General features: G+C 37.9%; 1 protein-coding gene across 1 annotated transcript; it reads right to left on the reverse strand.

Moving 5' to 3' along the window:
* Nucleotides 1-9710: 9710 nt before the first annotated feature.
* Nucleotides 9711-12616, reverse strand: THNSL1 (threonine synthase like 1). The gene has a single exon (XM_044089834.1). It carries the CDS (start codon nt 12576-12578, stop codon nt 10344-10346), a length of 2235 nt encoding a protein of 744 aa, XP_043945769.1. The 5' UTR covers nt 12579-12616; the 3' UTR covers nt 9711-10343.
* Between the last annotated feature and the right edge of the window lie 7516 nt (nt 12617-20132).

The raw sequence follows: 20132 nt of genomic DNA on the forward strand, positions 1-20132 counted from the left end.
ACTAGACTGAGGAAAGGGTACATTTCCCAATCCCCACTATAGTGCAAGATTTGACAATATAGTACTCGCACTAATGGTTCTGCTACCTGATTTATGCACATACGTGGATCGCACACAGTGTGATCGACTATGTGATTGTAAACCATGTTCACAAGCCAGTTACACTTTCCTGTGATGCTTCAAAATTTAGTCTTGTGTAGTCATTCTACAGGAGGATCATCCTGTTGCCTATGTATCGAGAACTCTTACCCAAACTGAAATGCACCATGCCCAATTGTGTTTGCATGTTCAAAGTTCCATGATTATATTTATGGTAGACCTATCCAGATCAAAACAGACCACCAACCTTTAGTCACTATCTTGAGAAACCCTATGCATTCAGCTCCAGCCAGACTGCAATGCATAATTCTGAGATTGCAAGAGTATAATTTCTATCTTGTCTACAAGAAATGCAAATTTCTTTTTCTTGTTGATATATTATCCAGATCACCCACGAACAACAAAGAACAGCATAAGAATGAGAACCTTCATTTTGAAGTTATAGAAGTGAGAAATATTTCTTCCACACATCTTGATGAGTTAAGAGATCACACAGTCACAGATCCAGTTTTACAAAGGCTCAATCACTTTATCAATCAAGGATGGCCGCAAAAGCAATCTAGTTTACCTCAAGAACTGCAACCTTATTTTCCATACAGAGATGAGATTTTTGTCTGACAAAGGTATCATTATGAAAGGTCCTAAATTAATTGTTCCAAAGTCCTTGTAACCACAGTGCATTACTATCTTGCATCGTGGTCACTCAGGAACTGACTCTACCAAAAGACGGGCGAGAAAGGTAGTAGTTTGGCCTTCTATGTCACTAGACATTGAGAGAGCACTTTCATCTTCTGTGTGTAACAGTACTAAGCCACATCAACAGAAGGAACCACTTCAGCTAAAACAGGTTCTGGAACTACCTTGGTCAACAGTAGCCAGCGATATCTTCGAGTGCAATGGTCAACATTATTTGGTGTTAGTAGACTCTTATTTCAATTGGTTCAAGACTGACCTCCTTCCTAACCTAGCATCCAGTACTGCCATTACTAAGGTGAAGCATCATTTTGCAATACATGGTAGTCCACACAAAGTTATTTCTGACAATGGCACACAGTTTACAAGCCAACAATTCAAAAGATTTGCTGAAGAATGGGACTTTACTCATGTCATGAGTAGCCCTGAGTACCTGCAGTCAAACTGTTTGGCAGAACATGTAGTTCAAAGTGCAAAACAGTTACTTGAGAAGTCACAATGAGAAAATAGTGATGTTTTCCTGAATCTCTTGAATCTAAGAAATGTTCCTCGTGGCAAACATCTTGGTTCACCTGCTCAGAGACTTCTGTCGAGAAAAACCAGAACCACATTACCAGTCAGAAGTTAATTATTGGTTCCATGTGTCGAGAACAACAGGTCAGTGAAAACTAAACTGTTGAAGAAGCATTTAACCCAGACATCCTACTATGATAAAACCAGCAAACCGCTCAATCGATTACGAGAAGGAGAAGTGGTAAGGATACAAATGTCCAGAGGTTATGATCAGATTGGTGTGCCATGACAAGTATTTGCCCAGAGCCGAGATCATACATTGTGGAATCACAAGGAGCAGACTTTAGGTGGAATCAGAAACGTTTGAGAATGGTATCCAAGCCTATACCACAGCACACAGCCTGTGAGAAAGACTCTTTATTTCAGAGTGAGTTGTCCAGTATTCCATTTCTAGAGGAAGTTTCAGAGGCCATTCCCATTCCTGTAATGAATCCAGAATTCCTGATACTAGTTGTTAATTGAAGAATGCCACTGTCGCTATGTTTGGTCCAGATTATGTTACGAAATATGGTTGCATCTCTAAACCCTGTAAGAGATACAAAGCAACTTGGACATGAGCACTCTGTTTTGTTTCTAATGTCTACGGTTATGTATGTCTAACTCTAATGTTGTTTTTACAAAGGGAATCTTTTTGAAGGAGGATGTAGCTCAATGTGTGTGTATGTACCTTTAAGAAACTATCCAAGGGCTTGCACAAGTGTATAAATACTGAGCACGTATGAGCCTGACTGCCATTTTGTAGTTAGCTGTTGAGATGAAATGCCATGCCTAGAACTCACTCCCTCAAAACATAAGAAACATTCATCAAAAACACCTGTTCCAAAAAGAACTTAAAATTTTTCTTCAGAGTACATGGGCCTGCCCTTGTCTAGCCCCCACTTGATCTAGCCTCTTCTCTTCTCAACTTTAACTCATTTTCCCTATTGTACTCTTTACTTCCTTGTACTTGCCTCATATACCTTTACAGCACCCTCTCCCCTCACTTCCATAGCATATATATATTCATATATATCTTTTAAAAAAAAGAAAAAAAAAATGTTGATTGAACGACTTATCCATTAGCATGTACTTCATGTGTGATATTCTCTAGACCTGTCAATCGCTATTTAGCCTACTCTATGTACAGATATCCTCTGTTCATTTTCTTAATATGTTCCATGGTGGTTTTAATTTTTTACTCATTTTTATTTTTGATTTGATTTTCAATGTAAAAATATGTAATACTTCTGGAACTTTTCTCCTCTGGTCTCCACTGAAAATGGGCCCCTGGTTCAGTTGGACTAACCCGGTTATCAAATGTCAACAAATAAAATAAAATTAAATAAATACATGTAAGCATGTATGTATGTAAGCTCTGTTAATCAGTTTGTTCATATTTTATGATACTGCTATCTATCCTGATGTGTTTCTATGTATTAAAGCATCTAAACAAAATACCCCACCTGCTTGTCATCTACGTTAGAGAAGGATGAGCAACATTTACCCATATATTTTGCTCCTGGAGTGGGAGGAATACAGAGCATTATTTGACTGAAAGTGGCCTGAAGACAGCCCTGAACCATACTGTGGGTTGTACAATACATTTATCAGGCAATTACTTTTGCATTCTTTATTTCACTTTTACAGTTGAGTGCAGAGACATTAGAACACACATGCAATGTATACAGCCCTACTGCACTTATCTGAACACAGGCAATTGCTTTTGCATTCTTTATTTGGTACTTACGTATTATCGCAACCAGATTTGCAACCTGCAATAATTCGTCATGTTTGACTCAAACTATGCTGTTAACTTTAAAACAATCATGTAAAGTGTAAAAGTACTATTCTCTGATATTGTTAATTGGTTAGGAAGAGGACTAAAGGGCAAATTCATGTTTTGGGGTAGTGTCCTTTACCGATGTCAGGTCATGAATAATACGATCAAGATGCCTGCTGCTTCTCAATGCAGTGAAGAATGACCGTTATTTTTATGGGGAACATTTTGTTAAATGAATAGTAGTCAGACTGGGAACCAAAGTTCATAGAGGAAATTAAATATACCAAACACTGACCACACAACAATTGCAATAATGCAAATAAATACTAAAAAGTAATGTGGCACAGCCTTTCTTCATAGCAGTACTTGTGGGGCAGGAGTGGTAAACATCCCGCTTCACACACATACTTGTGTATCTCTGAAGTTGTGTACTCAGAAATGGCCCTTACACCAGGAACAACAGGTGCTGCTGTAGATGGTGAATGATTCCCCTACATAAGCACACATTTAACAGGGTTTGAAAGGCACCATCTCTGTTGTTCAGAACATTGCAAGTTTGATAACTCCTAACATTAAAGACGACTGCAAAGCAGCAGTCATGTGTCTACTTCAGACAAGGGCTCTACCTGCCATTATTCTTCCTCGTATTTGTCAAAGAATGTGACCCAATACTTTTGAACAGTTTACACCACCCTTCTTCTACTAACACACACAGTTTGGTAAAAAACATTATAAAGTATGCCACCGGCGAAATGTGGTTGTGATAATACATAAGTACCCTTTATTTTAGTTTTACAGTTGACTGCAGTGACATTAGAACAGACATACAATGAATACAGTCCTACTGTAGTTATTTGAATACATTCCTTATGAAACCACAATCCTGCTTTACACTTTATTGTTATTGTACCTTACAATCTGTGAAGTACACACATATCTCCCCAGAACGTGGTTTACCTTACCCATAAACTTTGTAACTGGAGTGGGAGGAACAGAGCATTATTTGACTTAAAGTGGACTGCAGATAGTCCTGGACTGCACTGTGGGTTGTGCAATACATTTATCAGACAATTACTTTTGCATTCTTTATTTATTTCAGTTTTACAGTTGACTGTGACATTAGAACAGACATGCAGTGAATACAGCCCTACTGCAGTTATTTGCACACCTTAGTTATCAAACCACAATCCTGCTTTATACCGTATTGCTTATTGTTATTGGTATTGTTCATTGCACTAGAGTTATCAGAAAATGCCTATATTTACCACACTCATGGAGCATCCTGGCCAGGCGCCCGGCATGAGACTGGACATCGCAAGCTGCAGCTGTTTTAAGAAAAGCACACCATTATGCATACCAGTTTTGCACAGATTCAGCTTGTATTTTAGTAAAGCAGTAACAAACCTACTTACATATCTGTGGGACATGCCCAGCCCTAGCCTCTTGGAACCTGGTGTCCCAAGTTCTCCTCATCCTTCGCTTCAGGTCATCATAACAGTGATGACACTGTTCACCAGTGCGGAGGATACCAGTAGCACTGGTAAGATCCCTGGCCAACTGATCCCAGGCCTCAGCTTTACATTCTGAGCCCTGGTAATCACCCTGCAAACATCCGGGGTTCATAGTTGTGGACCAGGAGTCCAACAAACACTCTGAACTCATGCACATCCCACCTCTGTGCCTGAAAACAAGCTCCATCACCAACACCACCAGGCATATCAACAAGTTAATAAGACTCCAATGAATGCTGCAGAATTCCCACCCATTGGCCTTAATATAGGCTGTTTTCCTGCCCTTACACTTCATACTGTAACATTCAAAAAAGTGTGGCATTGCTTAGCATCACGCAAACTAGCTTAGTGGAGATGAGCATCGCCTAAACTTGCACAACTGTGTTTTAGCAAAGCCTTGCAATGCACAAACAGGAGTAGCCGTTAACCATGTTTAAGCAGTGCTTAACACCTCACAGCTTTTTCAAATGTAACAAATTTGTTTTTACATTAAACCGCCCTTTAGGTCACCTCACACATTTCCACAGTAATAAACGTAAAAAGGTATGACTGCTGGGGACTCGAACTTGGGACCTACAACACTTTAGGCCATGACTCTACCTATTTAGCTACTTGGATAGTAAGAAAACCAGTATGCCTTCATATATACTACTAAGCTACCTGTTAGGATTGCTAAGCACTGCACCACACAAGTGGCCATTAAAAAAATAAAATAAAAATATGTAGACAAAAACACACAATTAATTACATCTGGTTTCTATTTATAGATGCCTGGCAGATGTCACCTGCACATTGCTGTGCATCATGCCACGCAAACTGACATTAAAAGAATGCAAAATAAATAATTAATTACACACGGTTTCTATTTTTAGATGTCTGGCAGGTGTCAATTGTGTATGTGTAAGGGCAGCTTGGCACTACTGTGCTCTGCGCTGTGCCAACAGCCATCAAAAAAATTAAAAAAATACAAAAATAAAACAAAAAATATTAACATTCACACATATAGCAGGGTACATTGCAGGGATTCTTCTCCTGTACATAACATCTGTCCAGGAATTCCCTGGACAATCTAAAGCCACAGGATACTACATTACTGCCTACACAGATTCATCATCCCTGTTACTATGATCTCCCTCAGTAGCATGCTATGATTATTATGCACGGAGCACTGCCGAGGGGGAACCATGGCCGTGTAAATGGGTACATTCCGTGCAGGCACTACATAGAGCCTACACAGATTTTATTGAGTCCTGGGGTATATTTATTATTAAATTTCATATCATATTACATAATTGTCTGAATACAAGCAATCTGCATTGCAATCTTTGAAAAATATGTTAATTATTAAATTTTATATACATTCATCCATCTATCCATCCACAACCACTTTTCTCATTTCTGCACATGGGGTTGTGCTGTGACAATCATCTAAAGCAAAAGTTCACACTGTCTGGTGGCTGCTTGTTACATAATTGGCTGAATACAGAATTAAATACACCAGTTTTGCTATGATGCCTGCTTGATTAGGGAATTCTACTAATGTGTTTAAAATGTAATAAAATTGTTTTTAGGGTTTTTAATAATAAGCTATGCTTATTTTGTATTAGATTGCTTCACTTAATTTTGCATGTTTATTAGCACCTAGTAGACTGGAAAACATTTATTTCTTTAATTATTTATCATCCACTGCTATTAGGCAACATTTGGTGTCATTTTATGCTAAATCTATTACTTAAGTTTCCAGAATTTTAACAGAATGAAATGTTTGCAAAGTTTACTATTGTTTTCCAGAATAATTATTATTTATTTCTTATGTTCTTACACTAAGAAATGCTTGCTGATCTTGAAGCTACTATTTTGTAAGGAATATCAACTATACATTGGTTTCCTAATTACTATGCTGTTTGGTTTCTGCTTGGATGTTTCATAACTGACTGCTTTATTACTCAAAAACCCAGTACAAACAAACTATTTTTGCAAGCTGTGTTTCTAAATAAAGCCAAAATGCTAAGCCACATGACCTAATCAAAGAATATTATCTATTTTTAGTAGCTATAGTGCTTGGTACTACCACATTATGATGTTTGGTCAACACAGTCACTGTATCCATCCTTGGTGTCATGATTGGTCATTTAGTGATCCATCTTCTTCAAACAACATACTGATATATCTTTCATTTTCAGATTTGTTTGTTAGGTTTTCACTCTTCTTACTCAGTTCCATGCTGCACACTTTCAACTCATTGTCTCTGAAAGTTGCTAAATGGCACCATCCCATTGAAAAATACAATTTCCCCAGTTTTCTGAACAAACTTCTCCTAGTCTCTCTAAATACAGTCTCAGTACTCTTCTGAAAATAGGCCATAGGCCAAGGGTGTAGCTAAGCATACTTACTGTACTTAAATTAGTATTTTTTCTGAGCATCTCTTGGAAATTTCACCACCCGAAAAGCACAGAATGTTTAGAATTGTGTAAATTAATATTTGCAGTATATAGGTATACAAATAATGCTTGTGGCAAATAAATAGATATCTAAAAATATATTTTTATGAGTATAAATGATAACAGTTGAAAATAACATGTCGCCTTCCAATATGTCTGGGGGTAGCATTTTGAGGATTAAGTGCATTTTAGGTGGGTGGTACTGGCAAAAACACTGAGTACAAAATGTACATTTCTGGCTACACCCCTGCCATACGCCTACTGGGACAAACCCAGTGAAATGTAAATAATTAAATAATGTTGATAAGTAGTAATGTGCAATGAATGCTCCCTGTATTAAACAGAATAGCACAGAGTAGCACAATGCTGCTGTTCTATTCAATAGCCAAACTAGCAACTTTCATTAAGTTATCCATTAAGAAAGTTGGATGCTTTCTGTTTAAGACTAGCTATGCGAGTACAAGACCTTTCAGAACAGGGAAGACATACTATTATTAGAAATGTATTTGTGGAAAATGCATTAACTAAATTGAAACTCAGCTGCGGTTTGCCACTCTACAGTTGACTGATGAACTGGATAATCATGTCAATTAATACATGGTTGGGTATGAAAAAAAAAAAAAATCACATACTGTTAGAACATACATAATCATCTGATGCCTGCCTAGGACATGCCCATTTATCTAAGGTTGACAGATGTGTTATAAATGAATGTGTTTGTTCATGTGTACCTAGGCCTAGATTATACTGTTTGCACTGTATTATTTTGATGTACAAGAATATAATGGCAAAAATTACAAAAGCAGCTTGCATGTATTGTTTCTCATTACCATTTTTAGATAAAATATTCAGTTGGGCAACCAGACAATGTACCATGGCATATCACAAAGTGCCATTACTGCCTAGCCAGTTTCCTTCTCTTACTGAGTTAGTTTTACTATTAACTACAGTATAAACTACAAACACATCATTTTAACTGCATAAGAGCATCAATTCTGAAATAATATCTGACCAATGAATTTCAATAGCCTGTTAGTCACTACTGTGTATATCAATATATTACTCAATTTTGCATGAGATATTGGTTAGCTAATCGTTTTGCAACAAGCAATATTGCTATACAGTGGAGAGTTACTCTGCTGCAAGCACACAGCAGTGGCTTGCACATTAGTCTACATATATTTTCAAGACCTTAAAATTTCAAATCTGTTTACATGAAAAGTTGCAACTTAAAATTATAGTAAGCATAGGACATGTATTCAACAGCAAGGGCACAGTGTAGATGTGAGGATGGCTAAAGATACATTCATACGATTCACAAAACCATCGGACTTTAAAGGGTGTTGTCAAAGACTGCCTACTGTAAGCAGGAATGTGGTTGAGGGGTTAGTAACACAGTTTTATGTTCAGACAGATTCCAGCACAGGGCATTAGGTCTCAGTGGGAACAATTTCCACAGTGTGCTGCTGAAAATCCACCCTCTCAAATCTCAGTATGTTTGTTAAAGGCAAAGTTGGTTTCAGGTAACTATGCATGTAACTATGTATATGCTTGACCTGTGCCAAACTCCTTCTTCAAGCCATCGGGAGGCTATTGATGTAGACCTATAACCCCCAGCAGTTATTAAAGTTTATATGGATTACAAAGCTCTCAGGGATCATGTATTTTATATATCCATTTTATATGTATTACAAAGCAAGCTTCATGTTACTATTTATTAAATTTAACATCTGGAACCACGGCATTTCCTATGGTATAACCACAATACGTATTTATACTATCATCAAATTATTTTTCATTCTTATCCTTGCAGAAGATTGCAGTGGGGGGTTGATTTCTTGCCTAAATTCTCTAACAGATGCTTCACTGGCCAAAGCCTTTTCAGTGAAATATCCTGAAGCTGAATAAGTATGACTTTTTTAGGGCTATTATTCAGTCATAACCTCCCCTTTTGTTGGACACAAACTCCTGCAATCTGTTCAGGTAATCTTCAGATATGTAGCTTAGCTGCAAACCTTTCTTCACTGGACTGCACAGCCCAATGAGATCTATAATACAATGATAAAAAAAAAAACTAACAGGTGGCTATATCTGTCCAAATTCTTCCTTACTGTAAATGAATCATAATCCACTAAGTATGACCAACTTAATGTAAAGTGGTAAGTTTCTTCAAAGCATATATAATGAACTGTTTGTTTGTTGCCAACCATGTACTGATGCATTACAGACACTACTGCAAGAGAATCTATTTTAATGAAAGAAAAAAGCACCCGATCAACTGGTCAATTCTCATTTGGTGAGCACACTGATATTATTAACCTGTTCAGAAAACAGAAATAAAGAAAATGAATCACGGTTTACTGTCTTGCTCAAGATATCAATCACACAGTCTTAACAAAATGTACATAATGAAACACCGTGCCTTCGTTGAAGGTTGGGCATCGGGCTGGTAACTTGGCACCATAAAAAGTCTACTGCCAATCATTAGCAGACTGGAGTTCCGCTGTGGCAACCCCTAACCGGGAAAAGACAAAAAGACAAACAAACATAATGAAACACCAATTAAAGATATTATTCTAAGGTGTGTATTGCAAGAATAAAAACACATATCCTATTAAATATATTTTTCCATAATGAGTATTACCAGTGTCTTATTTATTCAACTCTACATCTTCAACAAAAATAGCTGCTGATTTTTTTCAGAAATGTTGCATAATCTTCCAACCACTCCCAGACAACAGGTGCTTCTTGCCAGCTGCTCTGATAATGGTGTACAGAAAAATGTATCCACAGACATTTAGAAAGTTAACTATCAAAAGAAAACCAACTCTACAGGTCATCTTATTCACAGCTATAAAACATGAAACAGTATTCTTGAAGGAACTGGCTAAGCAGTTGTAAAAGTATTCAGAGAAATGGCTGTTATTACACCTTAAAATTCAATATGTGTTAAATACACACGTTTCTGATACAAGACCAAAATAGTTTCTTTTTTGTTTTTTACTTCAACAGAACAGAACCATAAAGAAACTGAAAGAATATTACAGACGTATACTAACATTGAAAAGTCTTTGTTTTGGGTTTTTTTGTTAACTTGTCAAGTGTTACCTTCCATCTACCTCAGTTATCATATATATTTATAAATATATAAGCTACAATATGTAAACTCAGTTTTTAAGGAAATCAAAAAAAAAAACAATGCATGCTCAAAAATTCAGTCAATTAGCATTCAAAATAACCACTTCCAATCAGGTCATTTGTTTAAGGTTACTTCACTCTCATGAAATTATGGTGTATCACAGCTTCGATTTGGTCCATAAATGCACTTATACTAGCAGAACACACTTTGCTTTTCTGCTGTGCTTCTCTTTTCAGTGCTTCTAATACACCCAAATGAACAGATGGCACTAGATGCAAATCATCTAAAAGCTGGATCTGAGCAGCAGGATTCAGACTTAAATTACTAAACTTTAAGGCCTGCAATACTGCAGGCAAAAACTTAGAGTAATGAGCAGTGCATGAAATGATAATGGGACATGTTCCATCTTGAAGTCGATCAGCAACTACTTTTGCAATGGCTGTGTGTGTGTCAAGGATATACCCTGTAGTGCGATAAACAGAGTGAATAGCGGCTAGACAGTCTTCTTCAGAACACCAGTCGGCTAAAAAATCATCCTGAATTTTCTTCAATAAAGGCTCTGGCAGTTCAAAGAAGCAATGATTTTCCAAATGAGTATACAGTTCTTTCACCAGCATCCCATCACCATTACTGATCAAATGCACATATCGCTCGAGATTGGAAGACTTCAGGATATCTGTTGCTGGTGAAATGGAAGTTACTAATTTTCGGCCTCTCAAGTCATACCGTCCTGTTTTCATAAAATCTGTCAGGATGTGGTTTTGATTTGATGCACAATAAAATTTTCTAATAGGAATCCCCATTAACTTTGCGTACACTGCTGCTAAAATATTGCCAAAGTTTCCAGTAGGAATACAAACATCTACATGATCTCCAAATGTAATTACATTTTGATTGACAAGATCAAGATAGGCAGAAGCATGGTAAACAATCTGAGGCAAAAGCCGGGCCCAGTTAATTGAATTAGCAATACTCAAAGCTGTCCCACATTGTGCAGCAAGGAAACCAGTAAAATGTGCCTCAGTAAGTATCTGCTTTACAGTTGTTTGACAAAAGTCGAAGTCTGATTCAACACCTAATGCCTGAATATTTTCTTGCTGATAGCTTATCATCTGGAATTTCTGTACCATACTAATTCCAGTTTCAGGGAAGAAAATAAGTACAGCAATTCTTTGTTTATCAGTTTCACTAAGGCGGCTAAATCCATCTAAGACTGCACTCCCTGTATCTCCAGAAGTAGCAGCAAGGATCAAATAATTGCAAGTTCTTGGAATACAGTATGCATATAGCAAGGGAAACAGCTGCAAAGCCAAGTCTTTGAAAGATGCAGTTGGACCATGAAACAACTCAAGCAGGAATTGGTGACCCATTAAATGTCTAACTGGAGCAATTTTGGGGCAGAAAAAATTGTCCCCATAAGCAGCTGTAATCATCTCTTGTAATGCAACAGCAGGTACATCTGAAGGATGTATACATCTCTCCAACAGTATCTGTGCTCTCTCAACATATGATGCGGAGACCAGCCGTAGCCATTCTCCACTTGTTAGTTTTGGAAGACTCTTCACAGGCACATAAAGGCCTCCATTTGGAGCAAGCCCTTCAATAATAACATCACTGAAATTTTTTTTGTTGTTTTTTGTCGCAACGGTTTCTGATGATATGCTCCTAGAAGAAATAAATGCACCTTCTTCAGAATTTTGGTACCATTTTAAAGCAATAAGCACTTTTTTTGCTATTGTTTCCACAGCCTCCCCACTCTCACAAAGCACTCGTATGTCATACCACTGTTTATAAAAGCTTTGCCTGTAAAGGAGGATTTCCCTCAAGGAAATACCAGGACCCTGACCAACAATACGATCCACTTTCATTTGTTCAAGTCTGTTAATAATGTCATCTACAGGGACATCTAAGAATACGATTATTCCATTTTTTTTCACATGATGCATGCTAGCAGAATGCATAGGGTTAGATCCAGTAAGGGAAATTACACTTTCAGACGCTGACAATTTTAGAAGGGCTTGGCCCTCTTCCTCCAAAAATTGCTCAGGACCTTCTTTCAGTTTTTCTGCTACACTCATATTCCATGTCTTTTCAAGAACATCATCATCGACATCTATGAAAGGCCAGTCTAATTTTTCACCAATAATTCTGCCTACAGTTGTTTTACCTGCTCCAGGTGGACCCATAAGAACAATATTCTGATCTCCAAAAAGACTATACTCTTTAGTAAAACACAGTCTCTTAAAACTGAAAATGGAAAATGTTCCAGGATGAGGCAGTTTTAGCAAAGGTATGCCAAATCTTCTGAACACTTTTCTGCAAGGCACTGGCCACAGCATACGGCACATAACTCTTTGCATCATCTTCAACACACTGCTGGTTTCAAATTTAAATTTCCTGTTGACCAGTAACAAAAACAAAAGACAAAACACATGTTTATATTTTATGCAGTGTCCATATAAACAAATTTCTTAAAATACAAAACAGTCTTGTAAAATTATAGAAATGACAGGCAGTTGTTTAATCTCTCTTTCTGCCTTATTCTTTTAAAATATTTTCCTCTTCCCTTCAACAACTACAGAATGCTGCATAGCAGCAAGAATCTTAGACCATGGATTCAGTCTCTTATTGATTCAGTGCAAACAATGTTGCATTTTCTTCATTACAATTATCATTTCATCAGTAAATAAATGGGACTTGTGTGCAAAGGCCAAACAAACCATCGATCATCAACAAAAGCAGGTTTGTAAATACACAGCAGATACTACAAAAGGTGGGACGAGGGCAAGATCTATGCATATAGGAAAGCACCAAAGGATATACTGAGCTTGAGGACATAGCTAACCTGTTGGTCGACAGGTCGTGTGATAGCTTCACTCCCCTATCTCCTTCACATGTACCTCATGACATCCCTACCACCTGTCCCCTACCTTGTATTTCTAAAGAGCAGGTCATAAATGCCTTCTCCAAGGCCAAAAACACAGCATCTATGGGGCCTGATAACATCCCAGGTTGTGTCCTACATGGGCTCCAACAAGAATTAGCAACACAATTTGGTACTCTTCAATCACAGCCTAAAAAATGGCTTCTTCCAAACTGAATGGAAAACGGCCCCTGTTATTCCCTTGCACAAAGGTGGTGCTTCCACTGACCTTGGGAACTACAGACCTAATAGCCTGACTAGCCTTATCTGTAAGGCCATGGAGTAAATCATCATAAACCTTATCAACAAAGATATAGGTAATCTCCAAACACTTGACCCTACTCGGTCTGAATTAGTTGAAGGAAGATCATGCCTGTTACACAGCTAACAAAGAAGCTTTAGCTAACAAAGAAGCTAAGAAAGAAGTTGCAATAGCAAAGAACAGGGCATCAGAGGCACTCTACCAACTTCTGGAAAGTGACTCAGTAAGTGGCACAAAGAAACTATATCAGGTTGCAAGGCAAAGAAAGACAGATAAAGAAGACAGTCAGACTCCCTTCATAAGGGATGCCAGCAACAACCTGCTCACCAGTCCACAGGACATCAAAGGCATATGGAAGGAGTATTTCCATCAGCTTCTGAATGAAGAAAACCCCACAGAAGCTGTACAGCCCCAGAAACAGCCTACAATGAGAGAAGAAGAGGAGCCCACCCTAGAAGAAGTAAGAACAGCACTAAGGAAAATGAAGTCAGGGAAAATAGTAGGCTCAGATCAGGTCACAACAGATATGATAAAGATGCTGGGTGAGATGGGGAGAAATGGACCCTGAGGGTACTAATAGCAGTGGGGAGAGAAGGGCATATCCCAGATTACTGGAGAATAAGCATGATCATGGAAGTGTACAAGAACAATGGGGGCATGCACAACTGTGGGCAGTACAGAGGCATCAAACTTCTATCTCACTGCATGAAAGTTCTGGAGAGGGTGATTAATAAATGGATATGCAGAGGAGTAGAATGTAAGATGGGAGATGAGCAGATTCAGTTCAGGATACAGCACAATTAACCCGATATTTTCAGTGAGACAGATACTTGAGAAGAAGCTAGAGATGAGGAGAGAGTCCAACTGGCATTCCTTGACTTGGAGAAAGCATATTACAAGGTCCCAAGAAAGCGGATCTGGCCAGTAATGTGGTGGTATGAAGTCCCAGAAACATTGGTAGAATTAGTGCAGGCTATGTACAAGGACCCAATGACTCATGTATGAACAGTGTTCGGTCTCACAGAGGGGTTCTCAGTGGGAGCAGGTATACATCAGGGTTCAGCTTTGAAACCACTGCTATTCATACTGGTGATGGACAACATTAGCAAATAGGTTGGAGGGGACAGATCAACAAAGTTGCTGTATGCAGATGATGTGGCATTACAGGCAGACTCTGAGATAGAACTTCAGCAAAGGATTGGAGAATGGAATACAAAAACTGAAGGGACATGGGATGAAACTAAGCACAGATAAGACAGTGGTAATGGCAGCAAACTGGGGGATCAGAAGAAGCTGAGAATAGAGGTAGAAGGGAAGATAGTCTAACAGGTAAACAGCTTCAAGTATCTGGGAGAGGTGGTTAAGGAAATGGAAAGTCTGAATGAAGAGTTCAAAGTTAGAATCAGAGGGGCTGCAATGAACTGGCATAGAGTGCCAGGTGTAGTCTATGACAGAAGAATGCCAAAGAAGCCAAAAAGTAAGGTGTACAAGACAGTGGTGCGACTACTGTATGGTACAGAAACCTGGGGATTAAAGGCAGAACAGTTGAAGAAGCTAAAGGTGATGGAAATGATGTGCCAGAAGGATGGTAGGATGCACACTATGGGACAGATGAAGAAATGAGGACATAAGAGCAGAAGCCAAAGTAGCTCCAATTGCAGAAAAGATATAAAAAAAACTTACGGTGGTTTGGACACGTGCAGAAAAGCAGAAGACAATCTCATGAGGAAGATTTGGGACAGACAGGAAGAAGGTAAGAAGAAGCAAGGACGTCCAGCAAAAAGATGGATGGATTGTGTGAAAGAATATCTGCGACAGTCAGTCATGAGTGTTGAAGAAGGCAGGAGTGTGGCACTGAAACGAGAGAGCTGGTGACAGTAAACACAATACCCCGACCCCATATAGAAAAAATGGAAAAAAGGGGGCTGATGATGATGATGATGAAAATCATGCCTGCTAAACCTAGTGGACTTCTTCAACACAGTCACCAAGGCCGTTGACAAGGGAAATCTGTGCATACAGCCTACCAAGACTTAGCCAAGGCTTTTGCCATTATTCCCCACTCAGGCATCATTGACAAACTCACCCAGCTAAGTGTCAACCCTTATATCATTAGATGGGTCGCTAACTGGCTCACTGATAGAACAAAAACAAACAAATCAAAAACGAATAGAAATGCTCAGTTTATTTCAAACCAAATAATAAAGCTTTCGGGAAACTCCCTTCATCAGTATTCCTGATGAAGGGGGTTTCCCAAAAGCTTTATTATTTGGTTTGAAATAAACTGAGCATTTCTACTCATTTTGGATTTGTTTGTTTTTGGATCATTTAAGTATCTGACGTAGTTAACTGCAGTTATTCCATATTTCTTGATTTACTGATAGAACACACATAGTCAAATTAGGGGAATCCACCTCCAATAGCAGACCTGTAACCAGTGGTGTGTTCCACAGGGATCAGTCCTGGGACCTCTACTGTTTGGATTCTATTTTTCCGAAGTACAAGCAAAATATAAAGGTCTGTGGCTGACAAAGTTTGCTGATGACTGCAAACTGGGAGCGGTCATAGATTGGCCTTTGGGATCAAATACACAAATGATGTAGAACACATAATCAGGATTATCAAAAATAACTGGAAGATACTGCTTTTGGACCCGTTTTTATCACAATCAATTGGGAAGGAACCCATGTTCAGATTCAATAATTGTCTAAACATTAAGAGGTTACTTTGCAAAGAAAAATTAGATGCCCAACCCGCTGATATTAGAGTGAATTATAAGACAGGTACTTATCCATGTAGAAAATGTTCCCTATGCAAATACATTTCTACATCACAAAATTTTGAGATTCCTGGTATAAGCATGACTTTCAAATCCACTTTTTATGCTACTTGTGATACGCGCAATGTTATTTACCTGGCATCCTGTAATCTATGTGATGCCTATTACGTAGGGATGACATCACGTAGATTTAAGGATCGCATTTACAATCATATATACGATATTAGGAAGAATAATCTTACCAATGCCTTAGCCATGCACTGTAATGATAGACCCCAGCACAACTTTAGCTTCTTGATATTACAGGTTGTGAACCCCAATAGAAGGGAAGGAGACCACATAGGCACCCTCGAACTGTTTGAACTCAGATGGATACTGAGATTAAAGGCCCATATAGAACCAGGACTTAATTCAACTGTCAGCATTCGTCCGGTTCTTTTGGGATCTTCATAAAATGCCTTGTATTATTCTCTGTTGTTCTAATAAGCCTGACCTTGGACCATCTATGCAAAAAAACCTTGAGGCTGTTACATGGTTTGCTTAGAATGTTCTAATTATAACCCACCTATTTATCTATTTATTTATCTATTTATTATATGCCAGTTTCAATCATACAAGCCTTCCTATGACTTAGGTTTCATTTTGTCATGGGCCATACATATATATTTTATGACATACGTTTATAGTTTTAACTCATGGCTATGATTACCACTTAGAATTATGTGGTTGTATCTTAACCATATATATCCCTACAGATGTCAATATTCATGTCCTTATATGATGGAATAATCACACATTTATACAGACAGTATGATTTTATTTTAGCTGTAGCGTTTATTACTTGAACGGGAGCAGATTATACAGTTCAGATGGTGGATGAGTTTACATTCTGACTTATATCTTTTTACATTTCATATATCTCATTGTTGTTATGAATTACTAATGTCTCCTTGTACTTGGCTTGGCTACAAACAACCTACACTATATATATGACTTGTCTGAATATGCATAATACATCGCTATATTCATTCATATAATAGTATCATTATTTAGTTATAAGTGTAGATTTAACAATGAAAGAGTGCGTGTCTTATGCTCTATCAACTGTATGGATTCTAAGTATGAGATACAGTGTCAACGTATTTACTATCTTGTGGCTTAACTGAATACGGCGAACAAATGTAGATCTTGGATTTTGATGTTTCACCAAATTCCAACATTCAGTGTTAAGGCATTTAACTAATAAGCGACAGAATGAGATGAATGTTTTAACTTGATTTTATTGTTACACGAATTTGTGTTGAACTTATCGTTTGATTAAAATGTCACATAGTTTAGTAGAAACTTGCAGGCAAGTTTAAATAAATAATGAAATTCTTGCTTGATTCACGATTTACATTTCTACACATGTTATTGGTGACAAGATTATACATTTCTATCTGTAGTGTGTTTAAAATTTGATGCTGGACTATTTAAGTGATTTCTGTTTCCTTAACTTGAAATTGCCCTGGTTTTAATTATATAATAATTGTTTTATGTGATTGACTAATTGAAGACCCTTTTGTATATAAAGGAATGGTTTTACTGTTTAAATGTTAACCTGATGAAGCGCACCTGAGTGTGCGTGAAAGCGCTCGTTTCTCCATTAAACTGTGAATTTTATTTACTTTTCATGGTGGTTCCTTGCAGTTTATATTTTTCCATTATCTGCCTTGACGTTTGTGGTGGAAGGAACCTTTGAATGGTCGGAGTTTGTTTGCTGCTAATATTTTTGCTGCTTCTTTGCTTAGCCGACTGTTACATGATGGATGTGCCTAACATTGAACTTGACTACAATCCAAAAGGTACAGGTGGTACCGATAGCTGGAATTGTTTGTTTTACCAACAAGAGAATCCGCTCCTGAACTTGGATATTAAATGTGATACTCCTGTGACACTTACTAATAGTAATGAAAACCTACGTGATTTCTTCGGCTCCTTAAGGAACCTGGAAAATTACCTATATCGGCTCCATAGACTCATTTGGCAAAAAAGACATTTACAAGCTTGTCTTCATTTTAAGGTGGTTCCACGCGGCATGCGGGTCTTGTGCATGCCCAGCTACGGTGACAGCCATCCGGAGCTACTACTGAGGTGACAACAGCTTAACATCGAATTTGGTAATAAATACATTCATCTTTTATTAGACTACTTTTCCCCTATTGAGACTGACCTTATAAATAAAGTAGAAGAGCAATATAAGTTCATTACTATGAATTATAAAACCGAATTCTGTACTTCCAAAATCAGTAATATGAACAGACAACTTGCTCCTTATAGCAATAAGCTTGAACAGATTAAGCTTAAGAAATTAAGACGCGACTGCCAAGACTTTCAAATGGGCCGCATCTTTGTTTGGCCTAGGGTGAACGATAAAGAAGGATCCGAACCCACTTGTTTATCGGGAACCTCACAGTCGGTAATTACTGAACCTGATGTCCCTGCTGAAACCCTCACTGTTTGCTCATTGAATCAAGAGCGAATGGATGATGTACTTGATCGAGAGCCCAGTCTTTCGAATGCTTCTATACCTTGTAATCAACAGGGCTTAACGAATATTGATAATTTGGGTGCCAGACCTAAAATTAGTAATTGCAATAATGTTTTTACAGCTCCTATGTCTTTAAACTTCCCCCTTCCATACAAAAGCGCAGTACGCACGCGCTCAACCAGCCGGGGAAGAGTAAAGAGAAAGATATCAGGGGAAGCTCCAGAACCAAGGAGGAAAACAAGGAACTGAACTGCTTATTCTTCAATCTAACTTCCAGGACTTTTTCTACCGACGAACAGTTCATTCTGAATAAAGGCTTATCGTTTATTCCCTCTAAAGGGAGTACTTTATCTGACACGCTTATAGCCCTGCGTCTTTTCGCAAGAAAGTTATCTTTAAAGGTACTGTTTAAGGATAATTCAACTAATAATACTGGTTTTGAATACAATACGCAGTTACTTAAGAGGAAAAGTTGTTTTGTACCTTCAATGCCACACTTTGTTGAATGTTTCATGCGCTCTTGTGAGAGTGATTTTTATTCATATTTTGAAGAGAAAAAACGTAAGGGAATCTTTGTTAATTTGAATCATGCACAAAAATGCTCACTTGATTACCTTTCCAGTGATACGGAAATTGTCTTTAAACCAGCTGACAAGGGAGGGGGTATTGTTGCCCTAGATACATGTCTTTATTTAGAACTAATGCACAATATGCTCAACAATGAAAAGACCTATAAATTAATAGATAAGTTAAGAGTAGGGTCCATTGTTAGTTATGTACATGATACAATATACGACATGCTTATGACCAGATGCATAGACAAAACCTTATATGATTTTTTAATCATAGATTCCCCCTTGATTCCTTTAATCAAGGGACTTCCCAAAATGCACAAAAATGAGGACCCTCCACCTTTACGTCCCATAGTGTCTGGTACACACTGGGTCACTGAGAACGCTTCACTATATGTACAATCCAAACTAGGTGTGTTGGTGAATGACGTCCCAACTATCCTAAAAAATACTTATGATCTTTTGTGTGACTTAAAGCATGACTCAATAAGGAATGAACTGAAAGAAGACACTTTAATGGTCACGCTGGACATTAAAAATTTGTTTACCAGCATCCCAAATGAATATGGTCTTGACGCTATAAGATCTCACCTTGCTGAACTTGGCACTATGGATAGCAATGAACAAATGACAATCTGTTGTCTTCTAGATTTGGTCCTGAACAACAACATCTTCCTATTTGACAATAAGATATATGCCCAAACATGGGGGGTGGCTATGGGCACTCCCTGTGCTAATGCTTATGCCAACCTGGCTGTTCATCAATGGGAGAAAGATTTCATTTTTAGTGATCATAGATATAAGAACATTATTTTATACAGGCGTTTTGTGGACGACATTTTGTTATTTTG

The sequence above is a fragment of the Protopterus annectens genome, chromosome 12.part0 (assembly GCF_019279795.1).
Source record: "Protopterus annectens isolate FY-2018-M chromosome 12.part0, PAN1.0, whole genome shotgun sequence".
NCBI lineage: Eukaryota > Metazoa > Chordata > Ceratodontiformes > Protopteridae > Protopterus > Protopterus annectens.

Excerpts from the sequence above, each read along its gene's own strand:
- THNSL1 (XM_044089834.1), bottom strand. The coding sequence starts at position 12,578 with ATGATGCAAAGAGTTATGTGCCGTATGCTGTGGCCAGTGCCTTGCAGA.